The sequence below is a fragment of the Protopterus annectens genome, chromosome 16.part0 (genome assembly GCF_019279795.1).
Source record: "Protopterus annectens isolate FY-2018-M chromosome 16.part0, PAN1.0, whole genome shotgun sequence".
In the NCBI taxonomy this organism is placed as follows: Eukaryota; Metazoa; Chordata; order Ceratodontiformes; family Protopteridae; genus Protopterus; species Protopterus annectens.
In genome coordinates this window covers 251,334,119-251,360,179 of record NC_056750.1, presented here as the reverse complement: position 1 = coordinate 251,360,179, position 26,061 = coordinate 251,334,119, and the positions used below count along the sequence as shown (strand labels likewise).

At 38.3% G+C, this 26,061-nt stretch overlaps 1 protein-coding gene across 1 annotated transcript in view; it reads right to left on the bottom strand.

Annotated features, from left to right (window-relative positions):
* The window catches only part of RABGGTA (Rab geranylgeranyltransferase subunit alpha), a 1,248,770-nt gene that overhangs the window by 288,699 nt on the left and 934,010 nt on the right, over nucleotides 1-26,061 (bottom strand). Inside the window, exon 12 of the mRNA XM_044058049.1 lies at nucleotides 8,239-8,327. Within this exon, the coding sequence (XP_043913984.1) occupies nucleotides 8,239-8,327 (89 nt within the window). The remainder of the gene's footprint in view (nucleotides 1-8,238; nucleotides 8,328-26,061) is intronic.

Below are 26,061 nucleotides of genomic sequence, written 5' to 3'. Positions count from 1 at the left end.
CCATTTTGGCCAATATTTTCATCAGTTAAGCACACTGCTCAACTACTGCAGTTCATCCAGAATGCACACATATAACCAGAGGGCTGATGGGGAGAAGGAGTTAATAAATGGATATTCTCCCTCTAGGGTGGGGTTGGATAATCTGCCTCTTTCAGCATTTCACCTGGCCCTCTTGGTTACCAGCATATGTTTGTCTGCTACCTCAGCCTCCATTATTTTAACTCTCATTTTCACAACTGTCTCAGTACTTGTTTCTCTGGTTTACTGTTTAGCTAGGATGCCTTCTGTGATGTCCTTCTGTGTCAGTGTGGGTTTTTGCTAGTCTCTGATTTATTCAAAAGATATGCAGATAAATGAACTGCTGACACTCAACTTACCTGCAGGTGTTTGTACATGCATGTACTTAACGTGCTACCAGGGGTGTAGCTAGGATTTTCAAATTTGTACTCACAGCTCTCAAACTGCTAACCCCCTCCCCAGCTAAGCTACGGCCATTCTCGTAATTCACGGTTCACTCTTTTAGTGTTGATGAAGAGACATTCGCTGTAATGCCTCTTCAGTAATATAATTTAGATTCACTTAAACTCGGTTCCTTGACTTGAAAATGAACCTGAAAGTCAGTTCTTTGAAAAATGCAGCAAGGTAGTTGGGGTAGAGGATTCATGCTTTTGTTTTCTATAACTAAGGTACAGGTTTTGAGCTTGAGTAAATTACTAACTACCTGCTACCCCCTAACTAGGGTGTTTCATTCACACACACACCCCTACCTACCTCTTAGTGCAAGAAATATGGACAAAGCATAAAATAAACAGGGCCAGATATTAAATAATGCTCTCGTGAACTTAGAAAGTTGCTAGAATAACAGGATTTGTGCTAGTATGAGAAAGTTAGAATAACAGGATTTGTGCTAGTATGAGAAAGTTGTTAAAATAACAGGATTTGTGCTAGTATGAATTTTTCTAAATGACATGAAGTCTAAAACTCAAATGTCTGTCATTATTTAGCAACTTCAGCCTTCAATGATTTTCTAGAAAACCACAAAATTTATGAGGAACAGACAAAAAATAAGGGGCAAAAATCTGGACATTCTGCAAAATATGGACAGTTGAGAGGTATACTACCTACCTACCTACCACACACAAACACACACACACCTCTCAACCTTTTAGAGCAACAAACCCATAAATAAAAATGAGGCAAAGGCCCAAAAATAACGACATTTTTTTAAATATTGCTCTTATAAACTTAGAAAGATAATAGAATAGTAGTAGGTCTTGCATTAGTACGGATTTTCTGAAAGGTATGAAATCTGAAACTCAAATGTCTGCCATTATTTTCTAACTTCAGTCTTTAACGATTTGCCACTAATTTGCCAGAAAAATGCAGTTTTAAGAAAAACGGGCCAAAAATGTGATGCAAAAATATAAAATTGCCACACAACACAGCTGGGAACCTGTCAAAGAAGGGACACCATTTTAATATGAGCACTGTTAACTTGAGCAGCTGACAAAATTAGAGAATCTACATGCATTTCTGAAATAAAAGCAATGTATAACTCTGATCATTACAGTTATTTATAATTGTAAACCCTCCACGTTTTCTTCCAAAATTGCTATTTTGCAGAGAGATTATTAGGGGGAGAGCAACATTTTGAGCCAAAATTGGGGACAGTTGAGAGGTTTGGATATTCCTTATTCTATAAAGCAATTTATTTGCACATACCTCTCAACCTCTTAATGCAGGAAATCTGGACAAGGCCAAATATATTGGGGGAACATATAAACAGTACTAAAAATTGATCTTGTATAAACATAAGACAGTTGATAGAATAACAGGTCTTGCTTTAGCATGCATTTTTCTGAAGATTGAAACTTAATGTCGGTCATTATTTAGTGACTTCATTCCTAAATAATTTTCCAGAAAAGTTTTATTTTGCATTTTACAGCACGAACACCAATAAATATCTGCTAAACAAAGCAATGTAGTCTCACAATGAAACTAGACTTAGCATTAAAACTTCTCTGCCCTTGAAACTCACATTCATTAAAACAGCATTGAAACCCACATTCAAAGAAAATACATTTTGCCAGTGGCAGATAAAAGATTAACTTTGGGCTGTTTTCAAATCATAGGCCCCTTGCACATGAAATATACACGTGCTCTTTGATACACCCTCCTGATTGTATTAAATTATACTCCTTATTAGAGAGCGTTTTAAATTTATTGGTTTGAACATTTTTCCAGTAAACAATGAAACAAAATGCATGCACCAATAATGACAAAACAGCCCAATTCATAACATTTCCATCATAAAAGTCTACTCAAACTTCTACAGTCCACCAGCATCAGTAAATATGCACAATCTCTGAACTAGTAAAAGCCAGCTACATAATTCCACATTAAAGAAATCTGTAACTAATGAAGAGGCTGCTGCTAGCAAACAACTTTATATTTCATGGTTTCATCTACAAATAAAGTGCCTGTTGCTCTTGAGGAATAAATTGCCTATGTTGCATTAAAAACAATGATACGCTAGTAATACTGCAATAGGGAATGGATGGCAAACTGATAACAGGTTCATAGTTACTACTAGATATCTTCGCCAAAACAGACTATGGCATCCACCCCCTTTACAACACAGTACAGTATCAGCAATGCATCTACTTACTGTGGGAGAAGAACCCACAACCTTCTGTATCAACAGCAAGTACACTACCTGTTGTGCTATTAACAGTACAAGCACACAGCATAAGCAGCACTAGTTCCCCCGCAGCTCTCAGCTCCTTGTAAAATGTCAACACTCAACTGTATCTCTGCTTTGCAGCACAAGAAATCTGGAAAAAGCCAACATTTATTGGGGGGGGGGGGGGACAAAAGCCCAAAAAACATGGACACATTTTAAACCGTGCTTGTATAATTTTGGAAAGTTGCTAGAATAAAATGCTGTGTTATCACCATGCATGTCTTGAACCCAGAACCATATGCATTACAGTCAGTGCAACATACCATGATGGTGAATCAGCAGTTTGAAAAATTGAAAGACAAACTTAATGGCTATCATTTAGATAGCTCTCAACCTCTTAGCACAAAAAAACCTGGACAAACAAAGCCAATGAGGGAATACAAATACAGTTCTCACTTCACACCTTAGCACAAAAAACCTGGGCACACAACAAAAAAAAAAAAATAATGGGGGAAATACAACTTCACTTCTCAGTTCTCACTTTTCACCATAACTAACAACCATTAGAAAAACAAATATGAGCAAAGTTCAGAAATGGTGGTGGTTAAGGATGTTAGGCTCTTCTTACCCTAAAGCAAATGTACAGGGTTTGAGCCTGAACATTAGCCAGCAGGTGTATTCTGTGGGGGCATTTTTGCACACACCTGTAGCCAGCAGGTGTATTCTGTGGGGACACACACCCACACTCTACTATTCTGGCAGGGGACCGGATAACCCATTTTGCAAGGACTGCAACAGTGAAACACAATGAACGTCTTCTAATTTTTCATATTTCTCCACCCCCCTCAAAAAGAGTTCAGTTAATTGTTGTTGCCTTTCTTGGTCACATGGCCCTTTCTACTTCTCCTACCAGTGTTTTACCTGATATCTTGTATCCCCATTGATGGTATACTGCTTTTGCTGCCCTCTGTTCTATAGGGTTTTCTCTATACCATAGTTGGTATTATTCTTCCAACTGTCCTTGAACTTTTTGCCATGTTTGTTATTGTGGCTGTTTTCCCTTTTAACATGGCAGATAAACCTACAAGGTTCAAGAAGTATGCATCATGTGGCAATAAAATGCCCAATTCAAACAGCAGTGCCAAGTGTGTTTATTGTTTGGGGGCTTGTCGCTTAGATGAGGGGTTATGACATCTGCGCTTCCTTTGGACATAGGACAGTGGTCAAACATCAGAACAAACCAGTCCTCAAGGGTCTCATCCCTCCATCTGCTCTATATTCTGCTTCTGGTGTGTCACTATCCAGAAAGAAGCTTTCAGAGAAGCACAAAGGGGGCAAGAGAGATAAACAAAAAGAAAAGGCTAAAAAGTCTAGGAAGTGATTCCCTTGACCGCTGTTCTTCCTCAGCTCTCTCTTCAGCTCTAGCAGCTAAGGTATCTAAAGCTTTGTATCCATTTTTTGCACTGGATCCATTTTCTACAACTTCCAGGCCTCCCTTTCATAGGGAACAATGATTTTTTTTCCAGAGCTGACATTTTCCATGTGGCATTTCCCACATTTCCCATTCTTCCAGGTGGCACCAGTCAAGAGAGATTCTGGACACCCTTCCTCATCTTCATCCTTCAGGTCTAACAGACATTTGTCAGGAGCTGATATGGACAGAATGATGAGGAAATTACTCAGGAACCAGGTTCACACGGGAGTGCTTCCTGCTCTATCTCCTATTGCTGAGTTGTAGCTAGAAATGTATATTTTGTACTCAAATCTAAGGCGTTGCCTCTACAACCCACCTGTCATTTAAAAATTTATTCAAGTCCTAATGATGTTGCCCCTATATATATATATATATATATATATATATATATATATATATATATATATATATATACACACACACACACACACACACACACACACACACACACACACACACACACACACACAGAGTGAGATAGTATATATATATATATATATATATATATATATATATACATACATACATACATACATACAGAGAGTGAGACAGACAATATATATATATATATATATATATATATATATATATATATATATATATACACACACATATAGGAAAGGGATACATTATTTTCGGCTGCTGGCACTTAAAACCATAAAATAGTGATTTTTTAGAGGTGCATTACTATTTCATATCAGTTAAGCATGTCTGCAAATATTATAAAGTTCTTAGTATTCAGTACACTTTGAGTAACAGTATACAAGAGATGCTCACAAACAAGTACTCATTTCAGTCCAGTGAGTATGCCTACATTCTTGAATAGCTTTCCATTTTCTCTTTTTTCCTTGTGAGCTTAATAAAATCCCCTCACCAGCTTATTTCACCACTCATTTAATCCACTGCCTGTTTTTTTTTTCATTAATTTCTAACGTATTTAATTTTAAGCACATACACAGCCATGCTATATAGTTTCCAACTCTTGTCTACAAAATTGCTGACAATAGGAATTCTACTTTGAGTATTCTTAGCAAGCATACACTTTTTTCAGACTTTAATTGCATTTTTATGTCAATTAAATTAACAAATACCTGTCCTGTAATTGTTCAGCTTTGTAACTGTCTGTACTATGGCTAAAATCAGTTACATTAATTCCTGAACTTTACTGTGCTGGCCTCTAGCCATTGCCATGGCTAAAAACGGTCCTCAAGCCAGTTCACCAAATGAAAATAAATAAGTAACTAAATAAATAAGTAATAGTGAGGTAATTGGGTGAAAAGTGAGTATTGTGATCTGAGACAAGACATTGTATAATCTGATGAATATGTCTCACTGGACTTGTGAGCTTTGGGCCATCTTCCATCCCTATTGCTACTCCTACTTCGATCCTTTCCCAGACAGACAGACAGACACACACACACACAAACACACACCTTACCTGATAATCTGTTCGTGACACTCGATTGCCTTCCATCTTCACATTTCCCGCTCGCGATAAATAATCCATTTGTGATTGTCTTCTTTCCCGCTCGCGGCCAGCCGGACATGACGTGAGCTCACTTCCGACTGGCTCGTATCTCCCTTAAAGGAGCCAACAACCTTTAAAAATACGTACTTTTTTTTTTAAATGCTACCCCCTCTGCTAAGAAGTTGTACTGAAATCAGTACAGTGCGTATGCCTCCCGACGTCCCTGTGTGCTACTGCTGTTTGCAAGGATAAGTGCTGTCTCACCTCTGCCCCAGAATTAAAATAAATGAATGCTCTACACATTTATGTATTTATTTAATTATTTTCGTTTAATGAATTTACTAGGGGCAGAGCAGAAACATTTATCTCCGGGTCTCCACTGAAAATAGGCTCTGTCGTAGTCGGATTTTCCCAGTCAACAAAATGATAAATAAATAAAAGATGGGACCAGTGTTGCATACAGAAGATTTTAAATTCAAGAAAAGTTTTTAAACTCCTAGTTCTCTGTGCTAAAGTTTTCCTTTTGTTTAAAATTAAATCAAAACTATTAGAATGGTGGTGTTCAACTAAACAAAATAAACACTTAAGGTGGCAATATTTTGTAGTTACCTGAACAATGCAAGAGCACCTGTTTCCAAGTGTGGCAGTTTAGTGCAAAAAGTTATAGTGCTTTGTCCTGTAGCCCTGAGTTTGAGACCATTACATATTGCCTACTCTATAACTCTGAGCAAGTCACTTAGCCAGAAAATGCTGTTACCCCTGGAAAGAGGTTCTTATGCTTAATGTGTTTATTTAATAAACAGAAGATAAATAAAACATATAACTTTGGGGGTGTCTTAATAATAATGCTTCCGAAACAGCCGCTTTCTTCTTTCGGCTGCTCCTGTTAGGGGTCGCCACAGCAGATCAACTGTTTCCATTTCTTCCTGTCCTCTGCATCTTGCTCTGTCACACCAACCACCTGCATGTCCTCTCTCACCACATCCATAAACCTTACCCTAGGCCGCCTCCTTTTCTTGTTACCTGGCAGCTTCATCCTTAGCATCTTTTCCCCAATATACTCTGCATCCCTCCTCAGCACATGTCCAAACCAGTGTAATCTTGCCTCTCTGGCTTTGTCTCCAAACCTTCCAACCTGGGCTGACCCTCTAATATACTTATTCCTAATCCTGTCCATCCTCGTCACACCCAGTGCAAATCTTAACATCTTCAACTCTGCCAAGTCAAGCTCTGACTCCTGCCTTTTTGTCAATGCCACTGTCTCCAACCCATATAACATAGCTGGTCTCACTACCCTCTTGTAGACCTTCCCTTTCACTCTTACTGGTACTCATCTGTCACAAATCACTCCTGACACTCTTCTCCACCCACTCCATCCTGCCTGTACTCTCTTCTTCACCTCTCTTCCACACTCACCATTACTCTGAACTGTTAATCCCAAGTACTTAAACTCATCTACCTTTGCCACCTCTATTCCCTGCATCCTCACCATTCCTCTATCCTCCTCCTCATTCACACACATATATTCTGTCTTAGTCCTGCTGACCTTCATTCCTCTTCTCTCTAGAGCACATCTCCACCTCTCCAGGGTCTCCTCCACCTGTTCTCTACTCTCACTACAGATCACAATGTCATCTGCAAACCTCAATAGTCCACGGGGACTCCTGTCTGATCTTGTCTGTCAACCTGTCCATCACCATTGCAAATAAGAAAGGGCTGAGAGCTGATCCTTGATGTAATCCCACCTCCACCTTAAACGCATCCGTCACTCTCACTGCTGTCACACTACCCTCATACATACCCTGTACCACTCTTACATACTTCTCTGACACTCCCGACTTCCTCATACAACACCACAACTCCTCTCTAGGCACCCTGTCATATGCTTTCTCTAAATCCACAAAGACACAATGCAACTCCTTCTGACCTTCTCTGTACTTCATGAACACTCTCAGCCTAATTTCTTAAAAAAAAAATATTACCAAAATACTGTGAGGTACCAGAAAAGGATATACTATTCAAATATTCTCAGATCCTTGCCTAGATAAAAGACCAGTGAATAGGCCAAAGTCAGAGGCTCAACCATTCACATCACTAACGAGAAGGAAATAACCCTGATACATGTTTGCTGCTGCTTATAAATGATCTAATTTCTAATGGTCATGGCATGAGGTTGTGGCTGTGTGGCCACCAATAAAGATTTGGCCAGAGGAATTACATAGGCTTCTGATTTTATTCCAGTGTTATTCTGAAATGCAGCAGTAATGACCATTATAAGCATTGTTAAACAATATGAACTCAAAAAAGAGGTGGTAAAACACTGAATGGAAAACCTAGATTTGCAGACGTTTAAAAGGTGCATAGAGAGAGCTTAGAAAACAAGACATGCAATTGCAAAGGTCAGCCTTCAACACCTGAAAGAATTTCATGGACCACAGCTTACAGGACATTTTTGCCAATATCTACATTACGTTCTCATACACATTTTTATAAAAAGGAGTCCAGCATCCTTATAAGTGTACATACAGTAGTAAGACAAAAAAATTTACAGCATAGCCTTCTTTCAGAAAATAAATGCCTGGATGAAATCACAAATATTGTTTGTAAACTCACATTTGTTGTCTGGCTCTAGTTCCTGTAGCTGTTTACATGACTCCAGTTCAGACTGCAACTGTGTTGACTTCTCCACAGACATCTGACACCTGAAGAGAAAGAAATGCAAGTTTAAAACAGAACTCAACACTTTACTCACTGTGAAATGGCAATCTAATTCTTAGTAAAGCAGGTGCACCAACCAAGAGAGACAGGGTTATGATAGAGCTAGTACACTGCTGTGACACAGTACTGTATTACTGCCATGGTAGCAATAAAATGGAGAAGACAGAGGGGCTGTTTTGTGTGATCAGTGTGAAAAGGCATGACAACAGTGATGGTGTAGGAGAGGGAGACACTTTGTGGGTGTGACTATAAAGCTACAAGGACAGGACAGTGAATGATTCAACACTTCACTTCTGCAACATGTGAAAACAGATATGAATCAGCCTAGTGAAGAATGCTGGAACCACAGGGTGCTACAACACCTTCACTCCTGCTGATAAAATCTGCTCCACTTTGTCTCCAGTTATTTCTCTGAGAAGTACTATGGGTTTACCATTTATGTAATTCTCCTGCTAAGAAATGGCACCACAAATTATAGTTTATAAGAAAGAAATCATTAGTAGATCTAGGCTAGCTAAACATAGTTCATAGCTGGCAGACAGACAGAAGGAAGGCAGCTCATGCAACAGCACAATGTAGACTAGAAATCAGACAGCAGAATTCTTGTTTTATACATAAATGTGTGTGTACATATGTGAAGACAAACTGGGAATCAAGAATCTTTTAGTCACAAACTTGTAAAGAAAAAAAAAACAGAATATATATATATATATATATATATATATATATATATATACACACACACACACACACACGCGCACGTCAAAAAATGAGAATGATATACTACTAAAAAATATAAACAAAGCTATTTCCCAGCAAAGATAATACTAAATCAAATACAAACATGAGAGTTTTCAACAGAGAGACTGAGATGACCATCTAATGAACAAGATGTAAAAAAAAAAACAATACATTTCCTCAATTTATCTAAACTCGCATCATGTTAACTCATGTCCCAATAACTCAAATAACAGCTCGACCGCAAACTTGCATAATGCACACAGCCAAGCTTCTTGTTTTATGAGAAAATGAGACAAAAATAAAATACTTTGTGGAAGGAAGCAATCCTTCCTACACTTGTGCGTGAGGGATTTAGCAGTTACACCCCTCCCCCCTTACTTCATTATTTTCATTTTCAGATTGCTGCATCTTGGAGAAAGAGTGATCACCGATAGGCAATGTAGCATCTGTCTTGTTCTTCGTCCAAGATAAACTGGTCTTGGGCAACCACAATGTGAGAATATGCAAGTATTTAAACTTTGGTTCTAATATGAAGTGAGCAAAGGACACAACCAACTGCCACCTTTAGTTGATCCAAGCAAATGACTGTAAAAACAGAGAGTATCTTGTATACATGCAGACTGAAGAGTTCATCTCAACTCTCCATCTCACAGAAACAGTGGGAGTTTTAGCTACTCTGTCAAGTTACGCAGCCAGATTACACTAGTGGACTATCTGCACTCCATATCTGTTAAGATTGCACTAATGGAATATCTGCACTCTGTACCTGTTAAGTTAAGTAGTTACGGTACGACAGTGCTAGATCTGCATCCACTCACTTAAGAACTTGGGTTACACAAGTGCTGCGCTCTGCATACATTCACTTAACCACCTAGGGTACACCAGTAAAGCAATTTCACTCTGTATCCATTAGCTTAACTACCTAGCTTACACCAGTACTATATATGCACCCTTTGTGCATTAATTAAACCAGTGTTTTTCAACCGCTGGTCCATGGACCAGGTCCTGTCTGGCAGAAATTTCCTGCCGGTCCGTGAAAGATTACGGCCCACTGGCCAAGAGAGGGGGCTGCTGGCCGGGAGACTTTTTTAAATTAAAAAATATTTTTTTAAGGGTGTTCTTTAAGAATGCTCTTTACACCCAGTCGCACAGACATGGTAGTGTCTGTGTGATCTGTCTTTAATGTCGTGTGTGTGTGTGTGTGTGTGCTTGTGTGAGCACGCGCACACGTGTACAGAGGGAGGTCTCTCAACTGTCCAGATTTTTGCCTCATATTTTCAGTCTGTTCCTCAAAATTTGTGTGTGTGTGTGTGTGGGGGGGGTTATTATGGCAAATCTGTGAGCACAAAATTCACTAAATAATGACAGGCATTTGAGTTTCAGACTTCATATCCTTCAGAAAATTCAAGATAACACAATACCTTTTATTCTAGCGACTAAGTTTGTGAGAGCAATATTTAAAGTTTGTCCCACCATTATTTTTGGCTTTGCCAAGAGTTTTTGTGTTAAAGGGTTGAGATGTGTGTGTGTGTGTGTGTGTGTGTGTGTGTGTGTGTGTGTGTGTGTGTGTGTGTGTGTGTGTGTGTGTGTATATATATATATATATATATATATATATATATATATATATATATATATATAAAGAGGGGGGGGGTAAATGCATACCTTTCAACTGCCCCTGATTTTCAGGGACATTCCTGACTTTGACTGAAATTTTAGCGCTCTCTCTCTTAATCCCGCCTAAAAGTAGTGACTTTTGGAGAAAAGGTGATGAATTACACTTAATAAATAATGACAATAATTAGAGTTGCAGACTTCTTTTACAAAAATGCATATTCACTCATGTTCTGTTATTCTGTCAATGTCTCAAGTTAATAATATATGAAAAGTGTCCCTCATTATTTCTGGATTTATCCCTTTTTGGTTGAGAGCTATGGGTAGGTGTGTGTGTGTGTGTGTGTGTGTGTGTGTGTGTGTGTGTATATGTATGTGTGTGTATGTGTGTGTGTGTGTGCGCACGCGAAAGAGGTGGGTAAGTAGCATACCTCTCAACTGTCCAGATTTTTGACCCATATTTTAGTTCTGTTCCTCATAAAAAGGACAGAAGTTTCAGACTTCATATCTTTTGGCAGAAAAGTCTCAAACAGTAATTGTTTTATTTGGTTCTTTATAAATAATCATTTTTATTTCTGCCTTAGTGGTCCTTGAAATAATTCTCCTATTTTCATTGGTCCCCAGGTGTAAAACGGTTGAAAACCACTGAGTTAGTTTACCAAGGTTACACCAGTGCTATGTGTAATCTGCATCCATAAACTACCTAGGTTACATTTGTACTACATTTGTACTTTATCCATCAAGGTAAGTACCAGTGCAACATTTGCAGATTGAACCCATTCACTTAACTACCTAGTTTACAGCATTTCTATAGCTGCTCTCTGTATCCACTAATATAAGGATTTAGGTTACACCAGAACTCCAAAAGAAAAAAAAAAAAACAAAGGTGCCTTTATAACTGCCACCCAGTTTGTGATGCCAATCTGATACAGGAATATAAACCCAAGGAAACAATTTTTGAAGTCTGTAACATGAATTTCTGAGAAAAATTTGCTATTACAGGAATCCAACTAAGTAGAAAGTTTTAGTTGCTTTAAACTTAATTATTTTACTGGTTTCTGAAAAATACAAACTCTAATTACTACAATTAAAAAAGTCTTACAAATGACGCAATCTCAAGGTCTTTGATGCTGTACTCAAACTTAGATTATGGAAGAATCATAATATCCCGTGATATTCTGGGGGAATAGATTCAGCCTAACAATTTTGTACCACATGAAATCGGACAATGCCCTTTAAAGCCTATATCATTTGTCATCAGCATCATCATTCTTAATTTGTGAAAATTAATCTTATAACCAATAAACTCTCCGATACTTAAAAGGAGAGAGATTTCCTTCAGATAATCTTCTCCTTTACATATAGTAAGCAGTAAACCATTTGCATAGGCATTTTAAATTGTGAAAAATGATGAAATAGGGACTATTTATAAATTCTGATGTATATATAGCTAAAAATAGGACTAATAAAAAAGAGATAGGAGACAACTCAATCGAACCCCACAATTGTATATCAAAACGTGTAAAGTTACTTTTTGCAACATAACAGTACAATAAAATAAACACAGACTATGTCAAATAATGAAAGTAAGATAATGCAAATAAAAAGTTTCTGTTGATATCAAATTTTTTAATATCTAAAGAAACAAAAGGTGAGAAAGTATCAAATGACTTTTCATTATTTCTAAAGTATAACATTAATGCTTGCAAAAGCTTACTGGCTTGTAGACATTGCCCCTTGCTGTGAAACCAAACTGTTCTGGGTACAAACAAACAAGTTTATTTTGAGAAAAATATCAAATTACCACTTGTGAAACATTTTTTTAGTTTGCATTCAAATTACAATGGGGCAATAACCTGAAGGTTCCAATTTTTTTTTTTTTTTTTTTTTTTTTTTTTTTTTAAGTAGGATTAATTTGGTAAGTAGGGATTCAGAGCTAATTCTTGTGAAAATGATTTGTAAAACTCCTTTCTGGTACTGGGACTTCATTATCATGGAAATTACACAATATATCAGACTTTTTAAATACCTTGTTCTTAAACATATAGATCAAAACTGACAGAGTAAAATCATTTTTTAATCAAAAGTGTTTTAATCCATACTCAGAAATTAATTCCGATATTTTACCTTGGTCTAATAGACAAAGTTGAGTAAACAGAATTATTAAGAATGTCTAAAGAATCTGTTTTTACTCTTGTCCAGGAGTTAAATTGCCGTATAAAATTACTAGAGTTGTGATTAAAAAGATCTGAACGCAAATTAAAAGGGGGAAACAATTGTAAAGACAACTGATTAAATGGCAGACGAGATAGATATTAAAGCAGAATCCTACAGTGGATTTTTGTTTTCAAAGAACAGGCCTTGAGGTGTTTTCTTTTTAAGAAACAAAAAGGACATGGAATGACACTCTAATCCTTTTTTGGTTTGATAGGACTGAAAACTCTTCTTCTAGCTGACACCTTTTAATGGGGTAAGACAGTAGGCATGCATAATGATTAAGGATGTGGAGGGGTTGAAGTGGTACTGCATATCTTCAGAATATTAGTGTTCTTGGTGACTGCTGCCAGACAAAAAGACAGGGGGACATTCAGCATCTGACTGCCTCCACAACAGGACAGTGAGTCAAGGAGTCAGGAATTTTGTTGTGCACTTGAAGATGAACTATGCCATCCTGCTGTTGCTAAAGATCTCTATGTTTTGGAGGGCATTTTTTTTCCTGGAAGTTGTACTGGAAATTAGAATCTTTTTCAGCTTTCTGCTGCTTCCACTGTCCCATGTATCAGAACCGTATTTGGCTCAAGCACTGCTGAATCCTTTATAATAGACAAAACTTTATGGCAAAGGTCAAGAGGGTCTTGATTCTTTCTCCATATTCACCAGATAAGATACGACTTCAGAACTAGAGAGACAGGCACCGTGAAAGGATGAACTCATGAAAAGTCACCTCTGTGTCCTTTATGAAGCAGTAAGCCAGAGCAAGATGTGCTGGTAAATTCAATACCAGATCCTGCAGCTCGAGCCAAACTCACAGTAGAGTTACAGATCATTTTAACCATGAGTTTCACAAACAAAGAAACAATGGCTGATTAGGACTGAGTTTTTATTTTAAAGGTTCATCAAACATCTAGGCCTGCAACTGCTGGATCTCATTAACGAGCATCGCTAGATTTCTACCACAGCGTGCAGAGAGTTTAAATAAAGGATGCATAAATTCATTTCCCATAATGGTCCATAGCCTTAGAACCTTTACCAAGGATTCTATGAAGCGATAGTGTTTTTAAGTCCTACTGCTATTAACTGGTATCAGCTTTAGGGATCCCTAACAAAAACTAATCCTTATGGGGGTCAGAGAATCCGGTTATGCTTCTTTGAAAAGAGGTATTAACAGTGTTGGGTACCTCCATGCATCTTCTGTAGTCACTTATAACATGCTGTCTACAGGAGGAATCACCAAAGAGGATGGCTGGGTAAACTAGAAAGCCATTTATAGCATTCTCTGTGGGTACCAAATTGGGTCCATGGGCTATTGTACTCTCTCTGAGGCATCACTTCTAAGGCTTTTCCAAATCTGAGGCCATTGGGAGGGAATGGGAGGATATACATCCTCATTTTTTTACGTCTGGCATGGGACACTCAGTAGAACAGTAAACATGCTTCCTTTTACACACATGCTTCTTTAAAATCTTCAGAGACTAGTATTCCAAAGAGAAAGAATTCTTTTGAATGGATGATGTAGAGGGTCACTACACCAGACCGTGGGTCCCCACCTACCATACTCATCAGTAACCCAGACAGCCAACGGCTTCTGAAGAAAATGAGATGTTGAAAGTACAGATGCTGATATCAGAGTAGTCACAAATGCCCTGGTGGAAGCCAATGCAGGAATGACTGCAAGATGGACACTGAAACAGTATCTAAAAGCTTAGCACCAATAATCCTCGCACTGACAAATGCAACACATTTAACAACTCTGCCAGCACCAGCATGATCAGAGTCAGACAAAGTTGATGGCCCAACCCCATGCATCAAGGCTACTAACTAGGGTCCACTGAAGCCTGCTAAGACCATTTAAGCCTCAACACAGAGAGCAGCATTAATAGTGTAGTTGTTGGCAACATAGGCTGCAATGTCACGACAGGCATCTATGTGGAAGCTAACAGAGGGTCTTTGACCTTCAACACTGTTGCCTCTTGGCTTGGCAATGGCATCCTTGTGACAGGTGCATAGAAAAGGGGCACTGACTAGGAATGGTTGGAAGACCTAGAAGAATGGAAAACCAGCAGAAAAGGCCAGTGTCCATAACAGAACCAGATGGGGAATGGGGCCAGACAACCTCCTATAAGAGTTAGTAAAAGTGTTAGAAAACCTACACCAGTTGAACCCAAGATTAAAATAGAGGGTCTCCTAGGTAAGTATATGGATAAGCAGTAATAATTACAAAAACAGGAAGTAACAACATGGCTAGGTATAAAACATTTATTAAACATACAATCTAAAAAGTAAGCACTTTTACGTCCTGAGATAGACGCTTCATCAGACTTCAATGGAAAATAAATTAAACTCCAAATTAATATAATAAAACTAAAAAACATCAATCATTCAAATAGAATGAACAAATAGGCTTACATATCCAATTAAGGATTAAAATACCTATAAAGTCTGAAAAAGACATCACAGAAATATCATAAGTATACATAAATGTAATGTCAGAACATACAAAACCTAAAAGCATGCACAGAAGTAAAAAAAAAAAAAAAACCCAGATATAATAAATTATAAATTCACATATTAATTGTGGAACCCCCTATCTAAAAGATATAAAAATAAATACCAAAAATCCAACAGATGGCAGTGTGATACTATAAAGTCAAGCATTCACACAAAATTCACTGAAAAAAAAGATTACCATAAAATGAAAATGACTACAAAATAATGAAGAAAAAAAAAACAATTAATAAAATATTAAATATAATGATGAAAATCGTTAAATAGAAAATGAATGCTTAAGTGGTCTATCAACTAAAAACGGATTAAGAGATATTTTATTGTTCAAAACAAATGATTTATCTGCTTGGAGCCTAATGATCCATTTTATTTCAGACCTCTCTGCAATATTCTTGATGTCACCTAATCTAGGGGTCCTAAAAACAAGTTAAGTACTAAAAAAGAAAATGTATGTGCTAATCCCATACTATGGACCTGTCTAGCTAGAGCACTATTCTCATCTGCTTTACTGATAGCATAAAGGTGTTACCTTACTTGTTCACGTAACATCCGATTAGTTTTGCACACATAAAAAGCCAGGCAACATGTACAAACAGGAAGATTAACTAAGTCTCTAGTCCTGCAATCAGCATAGTATGAAAATTCTTAGACCCTCCCAGTAGTAGGGTGAACAAATCTATTGTGATTGGCCATGTAGGAACAAAAATTAGAGCACCTACAGTCAAAAGTACCTTTCCTTTGAGATTTTTCCTTAGGTACTCTCTCCTTCTCATAGCATAACAATCACTTTAGAGACTTATAATTCTAGTAAGCAAAGCTGGGTGTCTCTCCTACCTTCTCATCTGCTGTCAGTATCTTCCAATTTTTACAGATTACTTCATGGATAGCTGTGTTGTTCGAAGTAAAAGGAATAGGTATTCTACATCTGTTACGATTCAAAGATCTATTGTTTTGGAGAACAGGTGTTTCTAATCACCTGTCTCTAAAGAATGGTTTGACTCTAGCTCGTCTAACACTATATATGCCATCTAACAATAGGTCACATTCCTCCCTTTTATAGCCTCTATTTAAAAAATCACTTTCCAACTCTTTGAGAACTATATCACAGGCACTTGCAGTACTTGTAAGCCTAGAGACCCTAAGTCCTTGCCCTTTCACTATGCTTCTATATATATGCAACGGGTGCATACTCTTGCCTATACAAATTGTTCTTCCTACATGTTTTTCTATGCATCTTAGTGGAAATAGTACCATTCTCTCTAATAATAGATGCATCTAAAAACTCTACAGTCTCTCTAGATTACTTCCCTGTAAAACGTAGAAAATTTGTGGTAGAATTAATGTACGTTACAAAACTATTCAATTCAATTCCATCTCTGTGCCACTTCACAGCAAAAAAATGTCAACACGCCTCTTATAAAAGGAAACGCAGGCTGAATACTCATGATTATTTAAAATGTAAATCATTTCCCACTGAGCCAGGACAATGTTTGCATAGGAGTTGGCACATGCCATGCCCATCAATATGCCTTTTTGTAAATAATATTAATTTCTATATAAAAACACATTGCTGTTCAAGATTAGTCCAATCAGCATACAATAAAGGGAAATTTTATCACAAGTCATTAGTACTAGACAAAAACTGTCTGACATATTCGATTCCACAATCATTCAGAATCAACGTAAAAAGGGATGTAACATCTAATGTAGCAAAAATATAATCAGAAACATAATTATCAGAAGAAACAGTATGATAACAACGCAAGGAAATGTTTAGTGTCTTTCTGAATCGCATTTGTATTTTCTAATATAAGTCTTAGCTGTTTCTCAATGAATATGGAAGTAGGTTCTGTGAGCCATCCTCTACTAGAGACAATAGGTGGATCTATGGGATCCTTGTGTATTTTAGGTAAGCCTCTGAAAGAAGGAACAATTGGGGTGTCTACTAAAAAATGCTTATACAAATTGAAATCTATTGCCCTACACATCAAACTATCATAAAAATCTGCATGAACACTCTTAATAAGCTTATCAAGTTGGTGACTAGTTAAAATGGCATATGCATCACTATCACTCAACATCTGTAACATTTTATCTTTGTATTTCTTCTTATCAATAACTACAGCTCTTCCCTTATCAGCAGGCTTAATAATAATGTCTTCAATCTTCTGCAAATTAAACAGAGCTGTATGTTCATCTTTTGTCAAATTGTGAAAAGCCTTACCTTGCTTCAAAATATCCATAAAATTTAACAAATCCTTTTCACAGGGTCTATCAAAAGCTTCAAGTAATGGATGTAGTGCAGGCACAAAGGCGCTGGGCTTCCTAAAACTAAAACTGAAACCATTCTCATTGCTGCCAAACATTAACTGTAACTTGACATTCCTGACAAATAATTTGACATCAACAATAAGACCTGAAATATCAGTCCGTATCGGGAGACTAAAAGAAAGGCCCTTCTGTAAAAAGAGATTGATCTACTTCACTTAAAACATAAATTGAAATGTTTTAAACTAAATGGAAATTGCTGGATTCCAGGGTACTTTCTGGTCCGGTCTCATTTCCATCTTGTCGATCGATGTTTTCCGTCTCTTCCTGCCTACACGGTTTGATCTCCGTTTCTATGGATGATGTCTGATAGGTAAAGGGAGTGCAGAGAAACCTGTTGACTGTTAAAGGTGGGAACATCTATGGTTTTCTTTCTAACATCCAAAGGAGGAACAGATATATTCAATGAAAGTGACGGCTGAGCTGATACAGTGCTATCTAAAATGTCACAAGATGAAGACATAGGTGCGCTACTGGTGGAAACTGAATCTTCTTGATGTACTCTTATAGGTTCCCTCGGCCAAGAGAAAACCTGTCCCTTAGTAAAATCATTATAGTCCCTTTCTAATTTTTTCTTTTGAAGGTGGAGTTTACTCTCAAGCGCCGTGATATTTGTCAGTTTTTCTAAAAATATAGTACATCTATCTGAAGATGACTGTGACGAAAGCTGTTGCTGGAGTTGTAAAATTTCTGCTGTTAAATTGTCTTCCATAGGCATATGATGCTCCACTAGTAGTTTCATATATGCATAACTTGTATCCATGTTAATACATTGCCACATAGCAAGTAAATCAGGGAATGAAGCTCCGTATGTTGGCATCTTGAGGACTCGAGTCCTATAGGAATAACTTTAAAACTCAAACAGGCTTCTAAACATTTACATTGCCACCGAGTGTTTTTACGTTTGACTCGGACAGTTTCAATTCGTCTCAATCTCAAAATCGTCCCATTGTCAAACAAAGCCTTATTATCATTGATTCTACCACCAACAGTGAAAGTTAACAGTTGATTACCTTCTGCTTGCAGTAACTGTTTAAGAGAGTCAACTCAGCTGCTTTGTTGTGTAAGGATAGGATTAATAGGCTAAAAATCCAATTCAAGTTCCACACCTTCTGCCATGTTCCACTCGATCCAAATAAAAAGTAATCAACTAAACAAAGACTGCGCCGAGGGATGAAGTACCTCTTCGTAAAACCTTTAATAATTCCAAAAACAAGAGGTAACAACACAGCTAGGTGTAAAACAGTTATTAAACATAAAATTTAAAAAGTGCTTTCACGTCCTGAGATAGACACTTCATCAGACTTCAATGGAAAATAAATTAAACTCCAGATTAATATTACAAAACTAAAAAAACGTCATCACTCATTCAAATAGAATCAGCAAATACGCTTACACATCCAATTAAGGACTAAAATACCTATAAAGTCTGAACAAGACATCACAGAAATATCATAAGTATACATAAGTATATACAAGTATAAATTTGGCATATACTTCTCAGAAGTACAGGCAAGCACGGAAGGGCTGTGGCTGACTAAGTTTGCGGATGACTGCAAACTGGGTGCTATAATAGAGTCTCCGGCCAACATGGAGATCCTCCAGAAGGGCCTAAATGAGACTGATGCATGGTGTCAAAGCCATGGTCTCAAGCTAAATGCAAAAAAATGTGTAGTAATCCCCTTTGGAAAAAACAGACTACCCGCAAACTACAACATAGGAGGTAATCCCCTGAAATCTGAAGAAGAAATAAGGGATCTAGGGACCCAAGTAGATAGTCAGCTTTCCTTTGATAACCATGTTGCCAAAGTGGTTAGAAAATCCTTCCATGTGACCCATCTGATCATGAAAGGGTTCGCATCAAGATCTAAGGATGTAATGCTGCCCCTCTACTCTTCCCTTATCAGACCCATTATTGAGTACAATGCACCAATTGGAATGTACCTGGCTAGACATCTCCAGCAGCTGGAGAGACCACTAAGGTACGTAACCAAGAGGATTACTGGCCTCAAACAGTTGCCCTATGCAGCACGATTGAAAAAGCTAAGACTGTTCTCTGTTGCATACCGCTTTCTCAGAGGCGATCTCTGTCTAACGTACAGAGCCATGTCCAACCCAGAATTGTTGAACATGCTCCATCTTAGCAAAACCAAATCTACTCGAGCTACACGCTCTAAGGATATAAACCTCAACACAACAGTAAATAGAACATGCTGGAGGGATAGATTCCCTTCACAGAGACTTCCCTTACTATGGAACAGGGTCCCGATCTACATAAGACAGAGCCCCTCACCATCACTCTTCAAGAGGAACCTTGATGAGTGGATGGGTAACAGAAAGTTCACACCGGGGATCACACCAACAGCACTACTAGATAGGGGCCAAGGGTACTACCGCACAACATGGCTGGGCTAATATATGCCTTCGGGCAGATAGCCCATTACCAACCTATGAACCTATAAATATAATGTCAGAACATACAAAACCTAAAAGCATGCATACAAGTAAAAAACAGATGCACTATAACAAATTCACATATTAATTGTGGAAACCCCTATCTAAAAGATATAAAAATAAAAAACAAAAATCTAGTAGATGGCAGTGTGATGTACTTTAAAGCCAGACATTCACACATAATCACTGAAAAAAGGTCAACATAAAATGAAACCAACCATAAAATGAGAAAACCAATGAATTAATAAAATATCAAATATGATGAAAATTATTAACTAAAAAATATTGACGCTTAAGCAGTCTATCAATTAAAAACGGCTTAAGAGATATTTTATCATTCAAACCAAATGATTTATCTGCTTGGACCCTAATGATCCATTTTCTCTCAGACCTCTCTGTAATATTCTTGATGTCACTTAACTTAGGGTTCCTAAAACCGGTATATGGATAAGCACTTAACTGACTTTCCTGCTGGCTAAGGATTTTAAATTTTTGAGACTGAGTGCTGGACAGGAGATTTATGCTGAACCACCTGTAAAATAAAAGAAGGAACTTTGAAACTGGAGATTTAACCTTGCATTCTAAATAAAGCTTAGAAAGTATGGGCTTCTTGGCTAGCAAAGAAGTTGACTCTGAAGTAGAAAAACTACTTAACTTTATTGCTGACAAAGTGGAAGCTTTGAAGGTAGGAGACACGTTGCTGACTTGACAAATACTTCTCACAAATGTGCATCCAAAGTGGTTTAAATTTATAATATAGTTATACAGAGAGCTAGTGATGAATGCTGACAAAATGAACATTTGTAAAAGCTGTGTCCATCATCAACCCACTTTTTCACATTCTTCTACATGGGAGCAGGGTGCAGTGTCAACCACTCTCTCTCTCACTTCAGTGCCAGTCTCCTCCTTTGATTATCATGCCTGCCTGTTGCAAGCCTTGTCTCATGCAATCCATTCACCTCTTGGCTGAATGTCCTCATTTCTCCTGCCTTCCTCCTCTCCCAAATCATCATCAAATGTGATCAAATCATCATAATCTGAGTAACCTGACCTTGTCTGCAGCTGGGGCTACAAAGGCTTCTGCTCTGATCATTTCTTCATCTTTTCCACAGTCTATATCTAACACCCACCTCAAGCATCTCCTCTCCATCACCACAGGCTTCCTCAACTGCTCGGACATCACTGCCCAGGTTTGTGTGCCATATAGAAGAAACTGTCACAGTAGTTTTTCTGTACACTTTACTTTTCAGCTTCTCTGGCATTCTTCTGTCTTACGTTGCCTGGTTGAAGCTCCTCTGATTCTAGCTATGACCTACTCATTCACGCTTCCCTTCCCCTAAACCACCCTTCCTAGACATTCAAAGATGTTAGCCAGCTCCACTATTTCCCCTTTTACCTTAGTTTTGAAATTCTTCTGATTTCCCAAGCTTGCTGCCATGAAAAATGCTTTTTTTTTTTTTTTACTCAGTTTCATCTCAAGTGCCTTCATCTTTGCTTTCCAGTCTCCTATAATTTATTAAAGTTCCTGTTCAGATCTGCTTGTAGTGCCACATCATCTGCATGCAGCACCTTTGCCTCCTTCAACCTGTTTGCTAATGTAATCCATCACTAGTATGAACAGCAGTGGATTCAGAGCTGAACTCTACTGCACAAATCCTCCCACTGGGAACTCCACAGCGAGTCCAAAGACTGTTTGGACTTGTGACACGGTCCTTGTACACAGCCAGCTTAATTCTACCAATGCTTAAAGGATTTTGCATCATCACAAGGCTGCTAAAAAAAAAAAAAAGTCAGCTTTCTTGGGACCTTGTCATTTTCTAGGAATGCCTAGTAGAAACTCTTTACATCTTTCAAGCTTCTTCTCCACTATCTGTCTCACTGCAAACAATGAATTCAGATGTGCTGCATCCTGATCTGAATCCAAACTGCTTATCTCAGATCTTTTTTCTAGTATCCTGTGTATTAATTTATCAATCACTCTCTCTGGTGCTTTCATGTACTGTAACATGAGTTTGATACCTCTGTACTGTCCCTAGTTGTAAATGCCCCTTTTGTTCTTGAACACTGCTATTAGAATGCTTTTTTCCGGTCATCTGAAATGCTTTTTCCTTCATACCACAAAGGGTATCCTCAGAAGCCATTTCTCCCTAACTTACCCAACATCTATTTCATACATGCTGTGATGCTGTACAAACCTGATGCCCTCCCTGACTTAATTTTCCTTAGTGCTATATTTTTTACTTTGTAGCCTGTGCAAGGGACAATCCAGCTTTTGCATGGATTTCTTCATTTAGAAGCTGCTGTAAGTACTCCTACCACCTGCCCTTAATATATCTGAACTGGTGAGCAAATGTTTGCTGGCATCCCTTATGAAGGGTGTCTGATGATGATTTTCCTTATTTTTCTGTCTTTGTCTTGCAACCTGAAAGAGCTTCTTTGTGCCATCTGCCAATTCACTTTCCAGAAGAGTTTCTCTGATGTCTAGTTCTCTGCCACTGCTCTCTTAGCCTCTGTTATCCAACTAGTATTCCTTCTTAGCCTGGTTCACTTTTCTATCTCCCACTTCTTGTTCTCCTCCTTTCTTTTGATAATTTCCTAAACATCTGCATTCCACCACCAGCTTTCTTTATGCACTTTATTTCGGGTCTATATTATAATTTCGAAAGCTGACAATGTCGAATTTGACATTGTCCGCACGAGAATATCGAATGCTCAGAATCTCGAGCGTGTAAATGGAAATCTTCGTAAGGGGAGATTTCCATTTACTGCAATATAGTGCGGTCTCGGAGTTGGTATATTTAAGTAGCGGGGGGTGCAGCCACCCACATGGGAGGTGCAGGGGGGATTGCTCCCCTGCTTAAACCCATTAGGGTACTTTTTTTTGTCTTTTTATAAGGTCGATGTTTGAAGACATCGACCATATGTTGTTCGATGTTTTCAAACGTCGATATTATAATACAGACCCCTTATTTCCATACCTGTTTAGCTGCATATCCATGAACTTGCTATGTCTTTTACCCAAGTAAATATAATAAGCTTGGCACACACAGTTAAACTCAATATGTATAAAAATTGACTATCCCAACATCTTCTGCATGTCGACACTTAGTATGAAACAATTCTTGACAGTAAACTGAAGAACAGGAAACACCTCTTTGTCCTAAACTACCTTCCTCATATGTGCTAACCCTAACCCCAACCCTACACATATTATGAACATGCCTTTCCCTAACAGTACCCACTATGCCAGACACTTGGACATATCTCATAAATTATACACATGCAGAAAATGCTCTCCCTTATCTAGCCCTTACTCTAAATCCTAACCAGCAAACGCACTTCCACATACACTCCTACTCCACCTATCATCATTAAATACATTGCGTCTTTCGGCTTTTCCCAGTTAGGGGTCACCACAGCGGAACTCCAGTCCGCTAATGATTGGCAGTAGATTTTTTACATGCCGAGTTTGCCAGCTCTGACGCACAACCTTCAACAAAGGTACGCCCATTCAAGCATGTTTCCCCACAGAAGACGCTCTAGCTGAGAACTGAACGGCACAATGTGTTGCTGTGAGGCAACAATGCTACCGTATCACCACCACCGCAGTACAAAATGTTTGTCTCTTTCAGCTTTTCCCGGTTAGGGGTCGCCACAGCGGAACTCTGGTCCACTAATGATTGATAGTGGATTTTTACGTACCGGGTTACCAGCCCTGGCACACAACCTTCAATGAAGGCATGCCCCATTCATGTATGCCTCCACACAGAAGACGCTCTAGCTGGGAATCGAACGGGACAACGTCTTGCTATGATGCGACAATGCTACCGCAGCACCACCACCGCAGTCTATCATCATTAAATACATACATCTCACACATACACAGCATTTGACATTCTGAAGTCTGATCAGCTCAGCACTCAAAAAAGTGCCACTGATATAAAAACGACAACAAAAAAACTTAGCAGAACACTGTCAGTGAAGCAACTAGTAAAAAATGTCAACTTATCTTGCTGTGGGAGTTTCTTCTTGCACTTAAAGCAATGAAAATCTTGTTTCTCCCTCTATCATTGGGCACAACAAACCATCTCAACACACAACCAGAAATCCAGAAAATACTGAAAAACTTTACAAGCAACCACACAGCAATGCTTACCAAGTTAAAACAGACGGGGGAAAAAAAACACCAACAGATTTAAGGAGATGGAAAAGGAGTAGAAGAAAAAAACATACAAATAAAAGAAAAAAAAAGAATAAAAAACAAAACTTATGTACTCACCATAACAATGCATTTGTGCTGTCTGTTTTTGCCTTCCTCAGTGAGCCATCTGGCCAAAGTTACTTTTAAGAATGACTTGCCCAACTTGGCTTTACAAATAGCTGGTCTGATTTTCTGAAAACATTTGTTCTGTTGAGACAGAATCTAAGCTGTCTATGAACATCCAACAGGTGCAACATGTAGCCTCAATTGTTGGAAAATTTTGAAAAGAAAACAGAAAGATTACTGAACTGATATAGAGCTAATTTTAAAGTCACCTTAGGTAGAAAAAAAGAATTAGTACAGAGAGACACCCTGTTCTTGTGAAACATCAGATATGGTGGCTTATTAGAGAGAAAGCCTGGAGTCCTGATAACCACCTAGCTGATGTGATCGCAACCAGAAAAACAGTTTCCCACGACAAAAAATTCAAGTTCAAGTCCACCTTGCTGGTTCAAATGGGGGCTGGGTCAGGGCTTGAAGTATTGTCCAGTTTCATGGAGAAGCAGGATCTTTAAAGAGGGGCTGCAGTAAAAAGGCATTTTTGAGAAAGATTTTATATAATCTAGACGATGCCAGGAACAAATGGTTCTCTCTTGCATGAAAATCTGAAATAGCTGCAAGTTGGATCTTTACGGTAGAACAAATTCAACTGTTGAATACTGAAGCAAGAAAGCCTAGAACACCTGGAAAAGGTGTTAAAAAAGGATCTTATAGCCTCTGAAATGCACAAAGGGAAAGTTATTTCTATTTACTCTTATACACCTTCCTAGTAGAATCTTTCTGAGAAGATATGAGGATGTGTTGGACCTGGGAAGAAAGCCTGGACTGTATAGCCATTATTGGAAGTGGTGAAACCATGTGGTCAATCTGAGGGTTCGGATGTCCCTGATGGATGAGACAAGAGATGCTGGGTTGGATCCAACACCCAATGTAGGTATACTAGATGAGGCCACAGGAAGGAAACCCATACTTGCCAAGATCAGAATGAGACAATAAGGATTACTTTGCTCTTCCAGTGAAATGCTTTCTTAAGAAATTTGGGAAACAGAGGTAGAGGAGGAAATGCTTATAGAAACCCAGGGGACCAATCATGAATTAGAGAATCTCTTGGTGACGCCCTCTCTGGGGGTATCAGGACAAAATACCTGCTGCACTTGGAGTTAACAGGGGAAACAAAGACTGCAGCACAGCTGGCCCCATTGATGAAAAATTGTTTTTGCCACTACAGGACTGACAGACCACTCTTAAGAGTGTACGCCAGACCTACTCACTTTGTCGGCTAGCACACTGGACTTCTCCAAGGTATGGATTGCCAAAAGGAAGTGTTCAGAAGGAGATCACCCACCACTAAACTCTTAAAGCCTCTTGACATAGTGGATAGGATCTGGTTACCCCCTGCTTGTTGACATACCAGACCAACATATTGTGTTGTCTGAAAGGCAATCATCCCTGAAGGGACAGCATCTTGAAACACCTGCAAGTCTAACAGGACTGTCCTCATTTCCAGGACATTGATGTGAAGACTGACCTCCAATTCAGACCAAGTACCTTAGACTGTCCTTCCCATGTAATATCCCCCCACTGTAGTTGGGAGG